Source organism: Phaseolus vulgaris, chromosome 1, assembly GCF_051622355.1.
Source record: "Phaseolus vulgaris cultivar YP4 chromosome 1, ASM5162235v1, whole genome shotgun sequence".
Classification (NCBI taxonomy): Eukaryota; Viridiplantae; Streptophyta; class Magnoliopsida; order Fabales; family Fabaceae; genus Phaseolus; species Phaseolus vulgaris.
Window position 1 is genome coordinate 3,150,724 of NC_143498.1, and position 17,484 is coordinate 3,168,207.

Consider the following 17,484-nt stretch of genomic DNA (forward strand, 5'->3'; position numbering starts at 1 on the left):
GATTATGCATAAACTAGAAGAGCATCGTCATCATCCATTTTGATTCCATTACAAGTAACTAGGAGGGGTTTAATTGTTAACAAATGTCTTGAAAGAAGTAGTAAAAATACATTTTGGAATTTTCAAATGATTTTAATCATTTTAAAATAAAAATTAAAGATTATTAGTTTTATTTTTTTATTAATTAATGTTTTTTTATTATCAAGGTGACATTGTGTGTAGAAGTGGCTTAAATCTCTTGAGCACTATATATTGGATTTGATATTGACATTAATGTTTATAGTAAAAATCATCTTTAATCTAAACTTTTGTTTTTAATTTTAAGCTGTGGAAAAACAAAATTTTCATAATTTTTCTTCATGATATGTAACCATCAAAAGCCACACTGAAAAGCATGATACTTTGGATCCTCCAAAATACAATGTAATTTCAAGAAAGGGATAAATAACAAAATCCTACAAAAGATAGGTTACAGGATTTACAACAGGTAGACCAAAAAACTAAGACGGCAGTTACAGTAATACAAGCAGAAGATAGACCAAAAGCAAGCTTTTCGGTTGACTGCATTATTTTTTCAGTTCAATGAACACCCAGGAGGGTACTTACTTCCTATTCTAAAACTGTAAACATACAAGAACAATGACTCGTTATTGAAGAACCAAACGTGCTTTTATCCTTGAACGAATTTTCTGCAGAACTGTCTGTAATCGGTTATGCTGGCGATATTGTGAAAGACTCGGTAAGAAATCTTCACCTTTGGCTCCTTCACCATTGTCTGGAGTTTCACGTCTAGCAAACAGCAAGGGAGCCATCTCAGGCAAGAAATCAATACCTGCCAGGTGCTGAGCCCATTTGTAAGGACGTGAAGTTCTATCGCGATTGAACATTACAGCATCCCCAACATAGAGCTTAGCTGACTGCATCACCATCCAAACAAAAACAAATGGCGTATAAATGAAAGTTGAAGATAGACAGATTAAGGACGCATCGACATGTAAACAAGATGCCCAAACCTGGTGAGGAAGCTCGAGACCTGTGTCATCAGGGAATAAATTGCTTAAGATGTCATTCCCAGGACCATCATTAGATGCTTTGATCCCAACACATATAATATTCAACTGCATCAAGTACTCAAAATTTAGAGTAATGAGTTTTGCAGACTCTAAATAAGAGACCTCTTCATCATAGATATGGAGATTGACTGTAAGTGGGTGAACTTGAAATATTCCTGCCTGGTCAAGGCTCTCCTTGCCCTGAAACCTCCTTGGCCTTTTACTCAGTGTCTGACCATCTTCATCAGGTTCATTATTTTCTAATTTGGGACTCTCTACAGTAGTTGAAATGCCTGAGAGATAAAACCAACCAAACAAATTAAGAAATTTGGCTAATATTAAAACCTACATGAGTGAAGACCGCTAACAATCACAATGGTACTTTAAATCTAGCAATAAACTTCTTTCCCTTTACTCATTATCCATTGATTAGTGTTGAAACTAGTTAATAACCTATTTTAAATAGCAGTTAATATTCCAGATAATATATAGGAGTGATATTCGGGTTTGGAGTTGAATCATCTACAAGATACTGAAACATTTAAGCTTTAGTCCGGCAGCAGCAGATACACTGAAGCTGCAATAGTACTGGATAATGGATAACATAGATTCCAATAAAAAAAATATGGTAGAATTGACACAACAATTCTCAATTACCAGTGTCCTTGTGAGCTTGAGTGTGGGCAAAAGATTGAGCATCTTTGACACTTCCTACAATCTCCACATCAATAGATTCTCCAAACGCCTCCTTTTGGGCCAACAGCTGTGAATAAACCACATAAAGAGGTGGAGGAAGCAACTCTGCTGAATGATGCCGCTTTAGTTTCTTAGTATGCTGAACTCCTAGTTGATTTTGTACTGGCAAGGATGCTTTCTTAAGAGACTTGAGATGTGAAGGGAGGCTAGACAAGAACTTCTTTCGATTTGCAATTGCCTCCAGAAGGGTTTTCTTTTTCTGCTCCAGTTTGTCATGAAGCTTGCAAAGCTCTTTGCGCTGATTCAACATTGCAAATATAGGTATAAGCACATTTATATCACCGTTAACAAGAAAACACAAAACATGCAAATTACTACTACAAGCTTTAAATATAAATTAATGGGACAATGAACTTCCCAGCTTGAAGTTTAACATTGTAGGTATAGATGCTCATTAAATGACAAATCTAAATGTCAACACTCATTTAGTACGAAAATTCATACAGAACTTGCTCTCAAACCGATTATCCACAAAGTATCAAGTCAAGTATCTTCAGTCTATTACATATTTATATTTATACAAAACCGTATACTTCTCTTAAATACAGAGCCAGGTTGAGACAGGGCGCCACCATCTCTTTAGCCTCCGATCCAGCTTTTAAAGGAAATGCTAGCTTATCAATACAAAACTTGTTCCGGAAGCAAAACCATCCATGACCACAATAGTAAAAATCAAGATTTACTAACATCTGAAAATTGAATAGTTCCATTCTTTTGGTTCCTTCATTGGACAAAAACTAGCTTCCATGATAATATCAAGACATGGTTAAATCCGGGAACTTGCTAAACTACAACATACCAGAGTTTCTTAAGCTTATAAAACATCTAATATCAGGAATCGAAAACCCTAAAAGCACAATATATAAAGCGTAGGCTCAACATAACATGCATTACATTTTTCCAGAGTGCATACAAGGTTTTAAACCGCAGCTACAATTTCGAAATTAAGTCAAGGTTTTTATGATTCTGCGAAAGCCACACAACTACAATTATGGTCACATTCACCGCATTTAAACTGCAGTCACGAATTCAATATTATAGTCATGATTTTACGATGTTCATGACCGCAACAGGACTACAATTATGGTCACCGTATTCATGCACAATATCAAGGAACACAACGATACCGTAATTGTGGCCACATTAACTGCTCTCATCCACAACATCCCACACGCAACAAAACAGCTTTCAAACCTTTCGAAATCCTACGGCTTTAACAACTAGTAACTAAGTCTGATTATTTCAAACCTTACAAACTCCTAAGGCTTTAACAACTCGTAACGAAGTCTGATTCAATAAAAGAAAAATAGGCAAATGCAACTCACCTGAAATAACTCAAAATTGAGTCTCTTCAGCACGAGATTATGTTCACTGTGACTGCACAAGACGGAGTCCTTCATATCCTGCGGCGCGTCACGGAAAAACTCGCCCTCCGACACCACTTCAATATCAGGATACTTGGACTTTAAGTCGTTACACGCCTTTATCGCCTTCACGTAGTGACTCTTCTCGTACATCAGGTTCTGAAGCTGCTGCGTGGTGAGTTCCAGAGGCGCCTTCGCACGCTCAGTTTCCGTTCTCGCACGGTCCTCCTCCAGCAAGATCGAGCGATTGGCCTGAAAAAGCGAAACGCACGTTAGTTCCGCTACGACGTCGCATTGCGAAAATAAAACCCTAGCGCGTTAGGGACCTGGCGAAGAGTGACGAAATGGAGGAACGTTTGAGTGAGGAGCTCTCTGAGTCGGAGAGTGAGAAGTGGTTTGGGTTTGGCCTGGTTCTTCAGAGCGAGAATCTCAGCCACGATGTTCTCTATTGAAGCTTTCGTGTTACGCAACGATTCGTGCGGAGATTCCTCGTCCGAATCGCGTGAGGAATGCGGAAACATTAGCTCGTCGCCACCGCCGTCGCTATTTGAAACCGGAACGACAACCACCTCCTCCGTCGTTTCGCCGTCTTCCATTGTTACTCTCTGCACCAGTAACTGTTTCACCGTAGTGAGTGTTTTCGCGTGTCTCCGCAGAGTGATTTAACGAACTCTTTCAGACAGGTAAATTAAAAAATTAACGCTAAATTATAATTTGTTTTTTTAATACATTTACTCTACTTTTTTAAAGTTAAATTAGTATTTTCTATGCTTTAAATCAAATTAGTATTTTATGGTGTGAGGTTGTCTCTAATCCACTCTTGTGCGAATGGATTAAGGTCTCTATTCCATTTGAAGAGAAAAATATTTAAGTTAAACTAAGAGTTTAAAGGTATATAAAAGTTAATTCACATCCACTTTGAAACCATTATTATTTGTAAAAAAATTGATTTATTTTTATATTTTAAATTTTCCTGTCAGCATAAATATTGATATTAGTATGAAATGAGACATAAATTTATATATTATATAATTATAAACAATATAAATTAATAATAAAAATTTATATGTACAAGTATATTTTAATTTTTTTTATCTTTTAACAGAAAAATAATTTAAAAAAATTGTTTTTTATTTTTATAATCATAATATAAATTTATACAATAAATTTAATTTTTAGAAAATTAATATATTTATAACCGTTTTAAAATTGACAAAAAAAATCAACAAATATTTTTTTAATTAAACAATTTATCAATACATGTTTTACTATGTCATGTCTAATATATATTTATTTTAGCTAATACACTAATCAATATACTATTTTTACTTAATTTTAAACTTATTCAAAATATGATGATTGTTGAATATATATTAATAGTTGAAAAAACTATAAAGAAAGTTGTAAAGATAAAAAGAAAAATATGAGAACAAGAGTTTTTTTTTTCTCAATTTGGTGTAATTTGCAACATCGTATTTGAGTTGTAGTAGATCATATAACATGAATTGTGTTTGAATGGAACGATTAATTCGAAAAAAAACTTACCAATTAAAAATACTATTTTAAATAAGAATCATAGTAATGAAAAAACCTTTATGCGTACGTTTAATATTCTTTTTGAGATTTCATAAGACTCTTCTTACTTTATTTTATATAATACTTTGGCATGATTTAATTATCATTCTAAAACTCAATTTCAATATATTTACTCTTAATCTTTTACTTATGTTTATGTCTAAACTAAAGTTAAAAATGGCCCTTCCTCATTTTTTTTCTTCTCAGACACCTTTATATTTTATATTCAATTTTCTTCTCTTCAGTTCATATAAAAAATTTTGTCTTTAAAAATTGGGCAAGGCAACATACTTAGTCCTTTTACTTTTTTTTTTATGGTTGATCATAACCTTAACATTACCAATAATTGAGCACTTAAAATAATTAACTTGGATAGTTAGAACTACATTTAAAAGTTCAAAATATTTTTATTTATGTCACTTGCATGTGTCGGACACGTACGGATGTCGACACTCATAGAACACTTATCGATAAAATGTTTAATTCAAAAAATATTTATTTAATTTTTACAAAATTCTTGTACGATTCTATAACAATAAATACAATAATTTTCTAAAAACTCAAATTTATTGTATAAATTTTTATTATGATTATAAAATAAGGAACAAATTCTTTTGAACCAATCATGAAAAATATCTTCGTGCTTACAAAAGAATCTGAAACATACTTTTGCACATAAATATTTATTTTCAATTTATATAATTCAAAATTATATAATACATAGATCTGTATCTCGTGTCCTACATTTTAGAAATTATACGTATCTCTGTGTTGGTATTCGTATAGTATCAGTGTCCATATCCGTATCTGTACTACTGTTGATTTAGTATAGAAAATTTGGTCTATTTATTCATCGGTTAGTTTAGACAATATGCCTTTTAAACTATACTCACTAACTTTTTGTTGTAAAAACAGGAGTAGATATTGCAAAAACTGAAAAACAGTTTGTGAACCCACGTGCCTGAAGTTGCCGAAGATTTTGGAGAAAGTTGATTAAAAATGTCAAATGGAGTTATGAACGTGCAACAAGAAAAAATCTTTGATTCCTATCCCTATATAAATAAGGGTTACATCCTCTCCAAAATCACATATCTCTGGTTCACTCTCTTCATCTTCTTTTCTCCTCTCATTTTTTTCGCTTTCTCTCTCCTCACTTATTTTATTTTATTTCTTGCTAGTTCTGATCCTCGAAAATTTATGAGAAGTTCCTATTGTATTTACGCAATACACTCCAGATAAGTTCTTATGAACCGTGATTACTCACGATTTAGAAAATCAATTTTGTTCGTTTTAAAGCCAATTTTTACTGAACTTTTAACCTATTGACTATTGTTGTTCTAACTATTTCAATACTGTATATTTTCCTCATAAATTCAATAAGATTATTAGTAAAATAATTAATATATATGTATGTATAAGAAATACAAGTATATATAACTATTATTTAAATTGTTAATTATATATTTTATACTATTAAATAAAAGAGTTGATTTCAACATTTTAAAAATTAATTTTAATAAGTGAATTTAAATGTTCAAATAATAAATAGTAAGCAAATTATAATTATTTTTATTAACACAGTTATGTATTTTATTAATTATTAATTATAAAATGTTTTATATGATATTAGTAATTACAGATTAAACTATTATTATAGTATTTATTTATAAAATTAAATAAATTTTGTATCATATTATGTAAAATAAAAAACAAACATATGGCTTAATTATTTAATTCAACTGATTATAATACAAAACATGAAATATGATTAATTACTATAACTGAACAAATTAGTTTTATCAATTAAAAACATTAAAATGTGATGTAATATTATCAGAATTATCAAAACATTATTAACAAAATACAAAAAAAAGATTATCCTTATTTTAAAGATCTATAAATGAATGATTTTATGTAATATTATCGGAGCTCCAAAAACATTATTATATTTACAAAACAAACCGATTATAATTTCAAAAATATTCTGCAAAATTAAATAAATTTCTAATCATATTATATAAAATCACAACTATTCTCATGCTTTTTAATTAATTAGAATAATATATAAACACATAATCATCTGAAGTGTTATAACTATAGGGAGTAATTTAATAAAACTAAAATTTCATGTAATATAATAGGCATGGTGATATAATGTGAAATATTCTCAATTGTTATCCACGTATATTTCAAATTATTAATTATATGTGGATAAATTAAATATTCTAATAAACCTCACAATATTTATTTATTTAAATATTCTATAAATTAAGTTTAGTCAATTACAAATATTCTCGGACAGGATTGAAACAAAGAGAACAATTGTCTTTTTTCTCAGTCGGTCGATCTACCTTTTTTATTTTTTTTATCGAAATGGTCTTCGCGTTCTCCTTTCACTCATTTGTTTTTCGTCCTCGCGAACTCCAATCTTAGACGATACCTGTAAAAAAACACTCTGATGTTCAAGTGAGATTTTGATATTCTATTAGTACTGAATGAGGACGTACCTTATACTCGAGATCCATATTTATTTATATGATTATTATAGATTATTTGTTACTAAGTCAGATTAAAATTTTAAATTATAATTAAAAGTATATTACATAATTTTTTTTATTATTGATTAGTTTAGTTAATCTTCTGAATTTAGTCTAATATTTTATTTAAACCTATCGCGTCGCTCAACCATAACCATGTGATGACCGTAGATTGGCAAAATAAATACCATATTATATTATATAAATATTTTTTTTTTCATACGTTAAAAGAACCCTATCTTTAATATATAATTGAGTATATTATCGCAAAAGATAATTACAAAATGAAATAAAAATTGAATATTATATAAAATAAAAGTTTTCAAAAATTAATTTGACAATAATATATATATATATATTATAGATTAGTATATAAAAATGACATGACTCTTTTTTGGAGAAATGAAAGTGCCAAAAAATTATTTAAAATTTGTGAAGTATATATAGTGGGGGTTACACAGTTTGCAAAATAAGGCAGTGAAGAAGAAGAAGACACTGTAACCGTTGTGACTGTTCGGTACCTTCGAGGACAAAAACATGATCATCACAGATTCCGATTACGAAGGTTCCGCTATCGAAGCCCTTGGTTCTCTCTTCAAGGTCACCCAAGTCTTTCTCTGGTTAGTTCTCACTCAGTCACATTCTTTAATCTTCTTTCTTGCACTCTCAAAACTAGGTTTTACTTTCTTACTCTTTTTTGTTTTTGTAGGGACTATGGTATTCAGGTTTCTTCCTCGGTTGAACAATTGGTAAGGTTATTTTTCCTCTCTTTTATCTGTTCCTTTTTTTTTGTTACTGAAACATTTATCTGTTTTGGAATTCTGATGCGTGTTAGAATTTGGCTGAGAATCACGGTTCTGACCCCGTCCATGGCAAGTTCTTCTCACCCTTGGTGTGGTATTTTTGTGCGTGGTGGGTTTTATTTATTATTTTTTTTGAAGGAAAATTTGTGTTTTCTGCAGAAGAATTTACTGGCCTTATTACACCCGAGGATTTGGAGCTTAACAAACAGCTGAATGAATTGGGGCTTCCTCTTTCCTTTCAGACAAACAAGGAGGTATGCATACAGATAAATTATTTTGGCTGAAAGCTTTAGTAGCTTTTGGATTCTCTCTCAAGTGAGGAAAATAATTGGGGTATAGTTGGAACTGTTGTTTGGACAATCAATAGGTTATGTCATGTTTGGGAAAGATTATTTTTTGGGATATTTAGCTGTTTTTGATCAACTGTATATTTGGACAATGGCTGAAATCTGTTAAAAGTTTTTTCTTCCCTAGAAATCAGTAGCTTTTATGTATATGAAAATTTGTAGCTTGTGATTGTTACACAATAGTTTTCTTTCCCTTTTCCATTTTGGAGCTGGTGACATTATGTTAGGATAGACCCAATACCGTACAGGCCCAAACTCAATCATCTATTTAAGTTACAGAGTTTCTCTGAATAAAAGGAGAAAAGAAAAGAATTTGGTAAACCCTAGTTTTATTAGTCTTAGTATTCTGTAGGCTTAATCATAGTTAGTCGTAGTATAGGTAGCTGTTGTTTTTGCTGTTCTATCAATTTAGGGATCAAGGAAACCCCCCAGACTGGACAAAAAATACGTTTTTTTTTTCCTTTCAGCTTCATACATATTCTTCATATGTAAAAAAACTGATATTTTTTCTTATCCAAACATAATTATTGATCTTAAAACCACTTTTGTGAGTATCTGGAAGTTTTCCTTGGCCTTGGGCTGACACGTCATCCTCTTCCTCTATTTTTTTGTAACAAAAAAAATCTACTGTATTAAATTTCCAATCAATGATTGTAGTATATATATATATATATTTATTTTTTTCTTTTTTTTTTCTTTTTAAGTGTACCTCTCACTTTAGAGCTCTGACTCCCCCAATAAAAATTTATTACAGCTTAGGCTCAATGTTCGATTAGAAAGTAAGCCTGTTTGTCTTTGTTCAAGCTTGACTCATTCTGAAATCTAAGCTCACCAGTTTTCAAGTTTGATAACGAGCTTAATTAACCAAGCCCAAATTCTATGGTAACTGAACCCTTTAGGCTCAACAAATCAGGCTACGAGGTAGGCTTGAACTGTTGCACAATAAATTTCACCTTTTCTCTTACATATTTAATTTTAATGCGGTTTAGTGATGCCACAATAAAACCAAATGCTTACTTAGTTGTTACTAGCCGTGAACCTAACTTATTAACACGGTAGCGAAAGAGATTTGGCTGGTTCACACATTGTCAGTCCTAGTTCTGATTAAGAAATAGTGAAGTCCAGATTGAAATACAAAAGATAATAGCAGTTTAAAGCTATATAGTTGATACTTGTCTTTGTCATCATTTCAATTATAGTTGTTGTTGATAGAGTGGTGATCTGAAAAGGTTCTATAAAGGACATGATTTTAGTTTTCTTATATCAAATTTTGTTTATATTATGTTTTGAATGAGAACATCATTACTCGTACTCCTCTATCATTCATGTTCTGTGCTGTATAATTACATTATTACTTTGTAGATTGCTATTGATAATATTTTTGGTCTATCTTGTTTTAGAAAAAAGGACCATTAAAAGGAAAAAAAAAGGGTAAACTTTCAAAGCATCCAGATACTTGTCGCAACCCTGCAGATGAAACTCTATATGAAGTGAGTGTGGAGGAGATTGTGTCTCCTGAAAAATTTCATGACAAAACTAGTAGTCCTTTATCTTGTATATCAATGCTGGGCCAAAGTGAATCTTCTTACTGTCATGGTGCAATGGATATTGATATGACGCAGTATGCCTCTTGTGAAGTAGATAATTCAGCCTGCTCTGCTGGGTTTGCTAGTGGTGTTTCCAGGGAGATAAATGATGATAATATAAATCAGGTAGCAGCTAATGATGCTCAGGATCGTGACTTTTTAGTCAGTAATGATTATGTTGATTTGAAAACTGCACCTTTTTCAGATTCTGCTGTCTCTGCTGGAAGCCATTTGACAGGTGCTGATGTCAATTATTGTGGGGCAGAATATGATGAGTGTTTGATGGACAGTGAATGTTTAAAAGTTTCACCGACTATTGCAAAAAGTACAGATTGTGAGACTGTTTACAATGATGATAATGATGCCACTTGTCATCCACATGTTATTGAATCAGAGTTGCTTCCTGTGAGTTCAGAAGGGATTGGATGTGACAGAAATGATGTTTCAAATAATTATGCTGTACTTGGAGACTGGATGGCCTGCTGGGATACTTATTATAAGAGAACGTACTTCTACAATATTAGCACGCACACTTCTACGTGGGACACACCCCCAGGGATGGAACATCTGGTAATTGGTGGGTGTTCTGAATCAGATGACAGTGAAACTCTCAAGTCTTCAGAGGGGTGTGGAATACAAAATATCACTAAACCACCTGAGGAAACCTTGATTGAAGAGAACATGGAAGGAAAGCAACGTGAAGAATGTCTGGTTGAGATTGGAGTTGCTGTTGACAATTTGGTCTCTGATATCACTACAAATAGTGAAAACCAATCTCTTGATCATTCAGACGAGGGTCTTGAGAGGTGCAGTTGCAATTGTGGAATTTCATGCTGCTCAGTATCAAATACACTAGATCAAATTATGTGGTAATGTTTGTTCTAGTTCTAATTCAAACAAACTAAATAAAGCCTATAAACTATCATATAATCTTTTTTGAAAAATATTATCTGTTTAAATTTCTTGACATTGCAATTTTAGGTAATTGTTTGCACCTTGTGAATAATAATATAAATGCTATTTATCATTTTTGTGTGTCATCTAAATATGTCTAATAACTTTTTCCCAGAAAGATATTGTAATTGCAAAGTTGACGGCCTTTCAATTCTAAAAAAACTAGGATGTTAGCTGGCCAAAAGTTCAAGTTAGGTAAAAACCGGTTAGACTTAAATGAAGCAGCGCAGGTTCACTCACAGCTTATATCTTTTTGATCAGATGATCAGGGATGGCAAGAATAAAAATACCAATCTCAAGCTTCTAAGTGGAGGCTTGTGACTGATTTATATCTCACAAGAATTTTATGAGTTTGAATGTCTTAACTTGCCTTTCTGATTTTTTCTAGCAACCAATGTGCTTTGCAGCTCTAATGATAGATGCATTCAAGTAGCACCAGAGGTTAATCGTACACCCTTGGAAAACATGGTAATTGATATGTCTGGACTGGAATCTAAATCTGACTCTTCAACATTCAAACATGGGAAGAAAGTCAAAAGAAGACAAAGGCAGAGGAAATTATGTAATGAAGCTGAAGGTTTGTGTCAACACTTCATGTGGTAAATGCTTCCTTATTTGGCCTTTCCAAATGTGGTTGCCATTCTACTAAATCTCATAGCTAATTGGATCCAATGTTATGACAATACTTTATACTAGGAGTAAAATGTCTTAACATTTGATATATTCTTATGTGATACTTTGCTGTTCTGAGTCAAAGACCTAAAATTCAGGGTAGGTGCTTGTATGGTAAAAACTGGTTTCCCGTCATCAAGGAACATATTAATGCCTAAGTATAGATTCGGCTGAGTAAAGGCAGTGTGTTGTTGAAAATTGATAGATCTTGCTGTTGTAGTAAACTATTTTTTTTTTGCATTTTGCAGATCTGCACTTTCAAGAAATGCCTGAAGCATATTCTGCTACAATAGCCAAATATTGGTGTCAGAGGTATACTTTGTTCTCTAGATTTGACGATGGTGTAAAGATGGACGAGGAAGGTTGGTTTTCTGTCACTCCAGAGGCTATTGCTCAGCATCAAGCAATACGTTGTGCTAGTGACATGATAATTGACTGCTTCGCTGGTGTTGGTGGGAATTCTATCCAATTTGCACGACAGTGAGTACTGAGTTGTAATTAATCACTTGTTTAGGGTTTAGGAACTTGTAATTAATCACTTGTGATTAATTGAGTTGTAACATGTACTGGATGGTTTGTTTCAACAACTCATAAAAAAGACCTGTATTTTTCGAAGGAAAGAAAATAAATTTACATTTATTATGATTAATCCATTCTTTTAACAACTTGAATTTCATTAATATAACTTAGAACAAGAGAAACATTAAATATGCCCTTGTGTTTGTTGTTATTATCTCATTTATGCACACTGCCTACTTGTGTTCTAAGCTACTTTGGATTTTGTGTGATGTATCTGGTAGTCTACCTTTGAGTGCCTTCATGTTCAAAAGGGTTAATTTATGGATGCAATATCACACTTTCATTTCTGTCACAAATTAATACATTTGTTTTTCACTAAATGGTTTGTTCTGATTGGACTGCCCACCTAGTGAATCCCATATTTAACACTTAGAACATTATGTTGACCTCATGCAAAATTTGTTAATGTATATATTGCGTGATTATAGGTGTTTTTTGAGTCACCAAAGGCATTCCTTAACAAATATTAGCTGATTAACATATGTTCTTATTCTTCTCTCTTTAGTTTATTTTATGCTCAGTATTCCAATTTATATAGTGTAGTAACTACCAACGAGAAACTGCTAATATTCATTTCATTTTGACTGTTAATTACAACTGGATAAATACATAATGATGCTGACCATTTTGTCCAATCAAGTTATTCTGGCCAGATTGCTAGTGTTATTCCTCTATGAAACAATGTTTTTGTTTATACTTCCATTATTTAGTCGTAATGTTGTAATTTTGGTCAAATGGTTATACCTTTGAGAAAACTATTCTTTAAAAATATGTTTTGATCTCTGTAACTGACAGTGATTTGATAATACAGTTGTGGACATGTAATTGGAATCGATATTGATCCATTGAAGATTGACTATGCTAGGCATAATGCTGCTATTTATGGGGTGGTTGATCAAATTGACTTTATAGTTGGTGATTTCTTCCTCTTGGCACCAAAGTTAAAGGTACTGAAATTTTCATATTACATGATTTGGGGGATGTCCATGTCATTGTTCATATGTAATAGTTAGGAGGCTTCTTTTTTGGATTCTTAAAATGAATAATAAATACATTGAAGGCAAGCTGGAATAATCTTACCTGTTTAATTGTGATCTATAACCTACATTTCCAATGTGCTTTACCAATACACGGTGATATTCGTGCTTTTCCCTCTTGCTTATTGAACATATTTTATCATAATCTGTACCCCGATGGCTGCTTTGATGTCCTGTTTTTTCTCTCATGATCTGAACTTGAGGTCCATAATAGGTGTGTAAGAGTAGATTGTCTAGCCAAAGCCATACAAGTCTCTGTAATCTGTAATTTTTATAAATATTCCAGAAAGCCTCAAAACATAATTATCATGTTAAGTATCTTGTATCTGGTGTTTTAAGGTTTGTCGGGTATGTTATACTTCCTAATATGCTGCTCAAAGATGTTAAAATTCCTTGAAAAATCACATTATCACTGTAAGCTTTATGCAAGGTATAATATATCAAATCATTAACACTTGGGTGTGAATCTTTGTAAGAAGCGAGAGGGGGAACACACATGAGCGGTTGGGCACAGTTCTTTCTTGGTCTACCGAAAAGAGTGTGGATAAGAAAGTTTTGCTTCTAAATTTTTAATTTTGTTATTTTTTTGTGCTTTGTTCCTTTTTTTTACTTGTATATTTCCCTCGTTTATCCTCTTGGATTTGGTTTGGTGTTGCCTTTACAATTTCATATGAAATTGGATGACAAAAGAAGTAAATTTGATCCTAGATTATCAATAATGTAATGTGACTGGAAGAGGCCAACATTTGTTAATTGTGTAGTAGTTATTGTCAACTTTCAGAAGTAATATTGTAATAAAGATAACACTTCTTATGCTGGGAGTTGATGATATTAAATAATTGAATAATTACATTAAAACAGAAAAGAGTGATGGATTTGCATTTTATCTACGTTTATAATCTTGAGCTGGCATGTGATTGCTGTTATATATATGTACCCGCCTCTTTGATATGGTGGCCAAGATCTCCAAGATTAAATCTTCTACATCTTCCACTCTTTTAATTAAATTAAAAATTTATGCCCAAGGTTTGAGTAGGCCTGTGTGTTAACTTTATTTGCAAGCAGCATGTTCTAGATATTAATGAAAATCATTTTTGGGCTTGACACTAATAACTTATACTTTGGGGTAGTTTGACAAATTGGCAGAATATTGTCTTGCAGGCTGATACCGTTTTCTTATCTCCGCCATGGGGGGGACCTGATTATCTTAGGGCTACGACTTATGACATGAAGACAATGCTTAGACCACATGATGGGTGGGTACATGCTTCCTTTCTGTTGTAGTTTTTAAATTTTATCTTCAAGTTAGATTTCTGTTTTTTGGGTGCAAATTTACACTCCCATTTTAACTCAAATCTGCTCCTGCGTAGGCACACACTGTTTAGTGCTGCAAAGGAGATTGCTTCCAGAATTGTCATGTTCCTTCCAAGGAATATCAATTTCAACCAATTGGCAGAATTATCTCTGTCGTCCTGTCCACCATGGTCACTAGAGGTAATTTAAACTTATCTATTTGATGGGTTTTATTTTGAAGTGTAATAATATATGAAGAACCCCTACCTCTTTAGGAAAAAGAAAAAAGAGTGAGGGGCAGAGTGTGAGACAAGGTCTTAATAGGGTTGTGTTGAGAGGATTTTGTTTTTGATAGTTTGATGGGTGTGTATCTGTTGGTAAACTATTGAAACGAAGTTATGTTTTATATGACTAAGTTGCTGTATTGTATTCCTTACAGGCTTAAGTGGTGTAACATAATACACAAGAATAGTAGATGTGTTGTTGAATCATTATATAGGTGTACAATGTGATTACTACTGTCTTCCGTTAATTAGTGTTTTAGGATGTCCAATTTCCCTAGTGTACTTGTTAGAGACTGGTTTGAGGACCACCTTTGTATGTTAACAGTGACACATGAAAATATGTTGACGAGAAAAAGAAAGAAGCCACATTATAATTAATTATCAATGCTGCATTATCTTCTGTTGTTCTTATGTGAATTATAATATAACCAATAGTTCGATGGCTTATTAGATTTTTATCCCTTTGAAAATTAACCCATTCCTATATGGTGGTTCTAGGTGGAGAAAGTTTATTTAAACAATAAATTGAAGGCGATCACAGCTTATTTCAGTGATACAGCAGTTGGAGTGTAAGCTAAACGCACTAACTTCTGCTGCAAATTAATTAAGGGTAATCATCCCCTGCGAGGAGAAAAAAATTGACAAAGGGAAAAGGCAATGAAGTGGTTTTGAAGTTAAACTCCTGGTACCAATACATTTCCGAGGCATTTGTAGCATAATCTTCAATGTATCACAATAACTCTTGTTTCTCTTGCTTCAGTTACATTGTAAAAGCTGTACATACTGTATTTACCCTCTCCTCCCAAATGAACGTGTACATGTGTACATGTGTACATGTGTACATGTGTACATGTGTACATGTGTACATGTGTACATGTGTACATGTGTACATGTGTACATGTGTACATGTGTACATGTGTACATGTGTACATGTGTACATATGAACTAGGTGACACTAGATAGACAGATAAAATTATCTGGGAAAGGTTTGTGGATTGTATGATGATTCCCCTACAGGTTTTAGAGAAGGATTGTTTTGGAGATGTTTATTAATCTCATTGTAGTGATTAGGAGGTCTTTGGTAAATTTTTTTATAATGAGAAAAAATAAAATAAATTCGTTATTTTAAAATTAAATTACTTAAGTTAAGATTTATGATTTAGAAAAGAACTAATGTGAAATAACTTTCACAGATCAGTGTCTATGCATATACAGGAATTTACTTTTTATTCTATTTTGTTTAAAAAAGTATTTATGATAAAGTTTATTCATGCTAGTTGTAATTAAGTCTGTTTTGGAGACATTTAAATAATGAGTCATTTTAACCTGGTCAGAATTCTATTTTGAACGTGTACATGTGTACATATGAACTAGGTGACACTAGATAGACAGATAAAATTATCTGGGAAAGGTTTGTGGATTGTATGATGATTCCCCTACAGGTTTTAGAGAAGGATTGTTTTGGAGATGTTTATTAATCTCATTGTAGTGATTAGGAGGTCTTTGGTAAATTTTTTTATAATGAGAAAAAATAAAATAAATTCGTTATTTTAAAATTAAATTACTTAAGTTAAGATTTATGATTTAGAAAAGAACTAATGTGAAATAACTTTCACAGATCAGTGTCTATGCATATACAGGAATTTACTTTTTATTCTATTTTGTTTAAAAAAGTATTTATGATAAAGTTTATTCATGCTAGTTGTAATTAAGTCTGTTTTGGAGACATTTAAATAATGAGTCATTTTAACCTGGTCAGAATGTTGCTTTTGAAAACATATTTAGTACTTGTATTAATGATAAGATTTCTTGAATTAATGGGTATTAATTTGTATGTCGTATTATATTTATATTTATATTAATGTTATGTGTAGTGGAAGGAAACCCATGCAATTCCCTTACTCCACCTATAACTATTTGTTAAAATATCATGTTTGTAAATTGGATTGATCTGGCTTGTTGTATATATTAATGTTTTGCTAGGGTTGATTTTAGGTTAAACTATTTTAGGTTTGCAAAATGGAATCTTTCCTAAAGCCATTTGTTCCATGACTGTTTTTTGACTGGAAGATCAACCTAGAGCACAGGGTTCTCAATATAAATGAGGATAATTTTCCATCTTGTGAATCTTTACTATTTATGTAGAACTATTTTAATCCATTTCTATACCTTTACCCATAATTAGCTATCTATTTAGCCTTATTTTTGTCACAGTAGTTTTCAGATAGCTTCTCTCATTTTGCCTAGTAGATCCAATCATTTAGTGATCAGTAGGTAAAATAAATGACCATCCTATGGTAGGTAACTAATACCTCTCAACTCTTAATGAGTAACACCACCTTCAAAACTTTTTAGTACTCCTCTGTTTACAAACTTAATAGATAACATTTTTTGTTGTTAATTCTTGAACTATAAACCTAAAACATTAATTAGCATTGTACTCAACAGTGTAAAACTAGTTTGCCAGAATAGCATTTGCAGGTTTTTTAGCCTTAGATCCCTTTTAGATGGAATCAAAATGGTTAATAAGTCACGTTACTTAGTTGTGCCAAGTAGTGCAAGTTGGATTTAACTTATTATGAACTGGATTTCTCTATTCAGCAAATAATTAATTCAACCATGTCCTTCACAGTATTTATGTGTAC

At 32.1% G+C, this 17,484-nt stretch overlaps 2 protein-coding genes across 4 annotated transcripts; one reads left to right on the plus strand and one right to left on the minus strand.

The window, feature by feature from the left end:
- Window positions 1-367: 367 nt before the first annotated feature.
- Window positions 368-3,876, minus strand: LOC137816500 (THO complex, subunit 5). The gene is made up of 5 exons (XM_068619660.2): window positions 3,499-3,876; window positions 3,134-3,424; window positions 1,710-2,046; window positions 1,014-1,345; window positions 368-917 (listed from the first exon to the last, which is right to left on the minus strand). Exons 1-5 carry the CDS (start codon window positions 3,766-3,768, stop codon window positions 648-650), a joined length of 1,500 nt encoding a protein of 499 aa, XP_068475761.1. The 5' UTR covers window positions 3,769-3,876; the 3' UTR covers window positions 368-647.
- A 3,864-nt stretch (window positions 3,877-7,740) lies between these two features.
- LOC137816501 (uncharacterized) lies at window positions 7,741-15,657 on the plus strand. 3 transcript variants are annotated; one of them, XM_068619661.2, is made up of 11 exons: window positions 7,742-7,904; window positions 7,994-8,033; window positions 8,120-8,156; window positions 8,247-8,341; window positions 9,835-10,889; window positions 11,382-11,551; window positions 11,895-12,126; window positions 13,037-13,172; window positions 14,424-14,518; window positions 14,633-14,756; window positions 15,338-15,657. In XM_068619661.2, exons 1-11 carry the CDS (start codon window positions 7,822-7,824, stop codon window positions 15,410-15,412), a joined length of 2,142 nt encoding a protein of 713 aa, XP_068475762.1. In that variant the 5' UTR covers window positions 7,742-7,821; the 3' UTR covers window positions 15,413-15,657. The 3 variants fall into 3 exon arrangements, with proteins under 3 accessions (XP_090154134.1, XP_068475762.1, XP_068475763.1); XM_068619662.2 differs by lacking the exons at window positions 7,742-7,904; window positions 7,994-8,033; window positions 8,120-8,156; window positions 8,247-8,341 and having other exon boundaries at window positions 10,010-10,146; window positions 10,226-10,889; XM_090298008.1 differs by lacking the exons at window positions 13,037-13,172; window positions 14,424-14,518; window positions 14,633-14,756; window positions 15,338-15,657 and having other exon boundaries at window positions 7,741-7,904; window positions 11,382-11,573; window positions 11,895-12,031.
- Window positions 15,658-17,484: the final 1,827 nt, after the last annotated feature.

Excerpts from the sequence above, each read along its gene's own strand:
- LOC137816500 (XM_068619660.2), bottom strand. The coding sequence starts at position 3,768 with ATGGAAGACGGCGAAACGACGGAGGAGGTGGTTGTCGTTCCGGTTTCA. Across the intron at positions 3,425-3,498 it reads ATTTCGTCACTCTTCGCCAG|GCCAATCGCTCGATCTTGCT; the intron begins GTCCCTAACGCG and ends TCGCTTTTTCAG. Across the intron at positions 918-1,013 it reads GTCTCGAGCTTCCTCACCAG|TCAGCTAAGCTCTATGTTGG; the intron begins GTTTGGGCATCT and ends ATGGTGATGCAG.
- LOC137816501 (XM_068619661.2), top strand. The coding sequence starts at position 7,822 with ATGATCATCACAGATTCCGATTACGAAGGTTCCGCTATCGAAGCCCTT. Across the intron at positions 8,157-8,246 it reads CGGTTCTGACCCCGTCCATG|AAGAATTTACTGGCCTTATT; the intron begins GCAAGTTCTTCT and ends TGTTTTCTGCAG. Across the intron at positions 13,173-14,423 it reads TCTTGGCACCAAAGTTAAAG|GCTGATACCGTTTTCTTATC; the intron begins GTACTGAAATTT and ends ATTGTCTTGCAG.